The sequence below is a fragment of the Penaeus monodon genome, chromosome 32, assembly GCF_015228065.2.
Source record: "Penaeus monodon isolate SGIC_2016 chromosome 32, NSTDA_Pmon_1, whole genome shotgun sequence".
Lineage (NCBI taxonomy): Eukaryota > Metazoa > Arthropoda > Malacostraca > Decapoda > Penaeidae > Penaeus > Penaeus monodon.
The window spans coordinates 27590035-27591265 of NC_051417.1; the positions used below are offsets into that span (position 1 = coordinate 27590035).

Consider the following 1231-nt stretch of genomic DNA (forward strand, 5'->3'; position numbering starts at 1 on the left):
GAGTTACAAGCAGTAGTGCTCAAGTTCAGGTTACCACAGAGGCTCCCTTAACAGAAGAACTGACCTCGACCTGCCAGCCGTAAGTACAAATATTCCACGCTAGTTTTGTTGGAAATTAGTTTGGTGACGGAGATAATTGACAAAGAAAAAAAATTAACACCATATAAATACAAGTTTCGAACCCCTTGATTTCATATCGGAGAAACAGTATAGCGACTTTATCCATCAGCGGAATGGTCTGTACTAGTACGTAGTCCATACTTTTAAAAGACGCTTTGTAAAATCTGGCCATTTAACTGTTTTTGACGTGACCTGCCAGGCCGCAGTTTGCGTGTGGCGGCAGCTCGGGGATCTGCCTGCAGTCCTCCCAGCGCTGTGACGGCAGCGAGGACTGCCCGGACGGGTCGGACGAGCACAACTGCAGTGAGTCTCTTGGATATTTTCTTTATTTACTTTTTATTCTGTCGTGATAGGACTATGCTTTTTAATCTGATGTAGAATTTCATATTTCTCCTCTCGTTTTCGCCGATACACCCTCTAGTGTTTTAATCTTCGCATTGTTAATTAACTTGTAGAATATTTTCAATTTCTTCGCGCGGGGATAATAGATACGTGCGACGAGACCCGGATGTTCCGGTGCTCAAACGGCCAATGCATCACCAAGTTCTGGAGATGTGACGATGATGTGGATTGCTTTGACCACAGCGACGAGCAGGGATGTCCGGTCAATGAGGTCAGTCGAGAACTTTGGTCTGTAGAATGTTCTCCATCACTACAATCTGTACAGCTGTAATGGCAACACTATTGATAATAGTATAGTCCTACGAACGCTATCGGTAATAGCATAAGCATTATCATAATGGCGACTTTGTCAGTAACAGTAGTCATAATAACGATTCTACCAGTAACAAATCAAGAACATTATCACTAATGATATGAATAGGGCAGTTTTTAAATCTTAGCATGGGAAATCCTTTACAGTTAACATTCTTCATACAAATCCAACTCTTTTTTTTCTCATTATAATAAGGCCTCTCGTTTCCAGGAAAGCGCCTGCTCGAGTGGCTTCTTCGAGTGTGCGTCGGGCGAGTGCGTGCCGAGGTCGTGGGTGTGTGACGGGGAGAGCGACTGCGCGGATCACACGGACGAGAGCGCCTGCTCGGTATGGATGTAGGCCGGATGCGCTGTAGATTTTGTAGAGAGAAAGGAAGGCTTTTTCTTTCTTTTTTTT

General features: G+C 44.3%; 1 protein-coding gene across 1 annotated transcript in view; it reads left to right on the top strand.

Annotated features, from left to right (window-relative positions):
- Nucleotides 1-1231, top strand: part of LOC119593778 (low-density lipoprotein receptor-related protein 2-like) — a gene marked incomplete at its 5' end in the record, with an annotated part of 22640 nt that overhangs the window by 2994 nt on the left and 18415 nt on the right. The window contains 4 exon segments of the mRNA XM_037942802.1: nt 70-79; nt 320-423; nt 609-733; nt 1046-1162. Of these exon segments, the coding sequence (XP_037798730.1) occupies nt 70-79; nt 320-423; nt 609-733; nt 1046-1162 (356 nt within the window).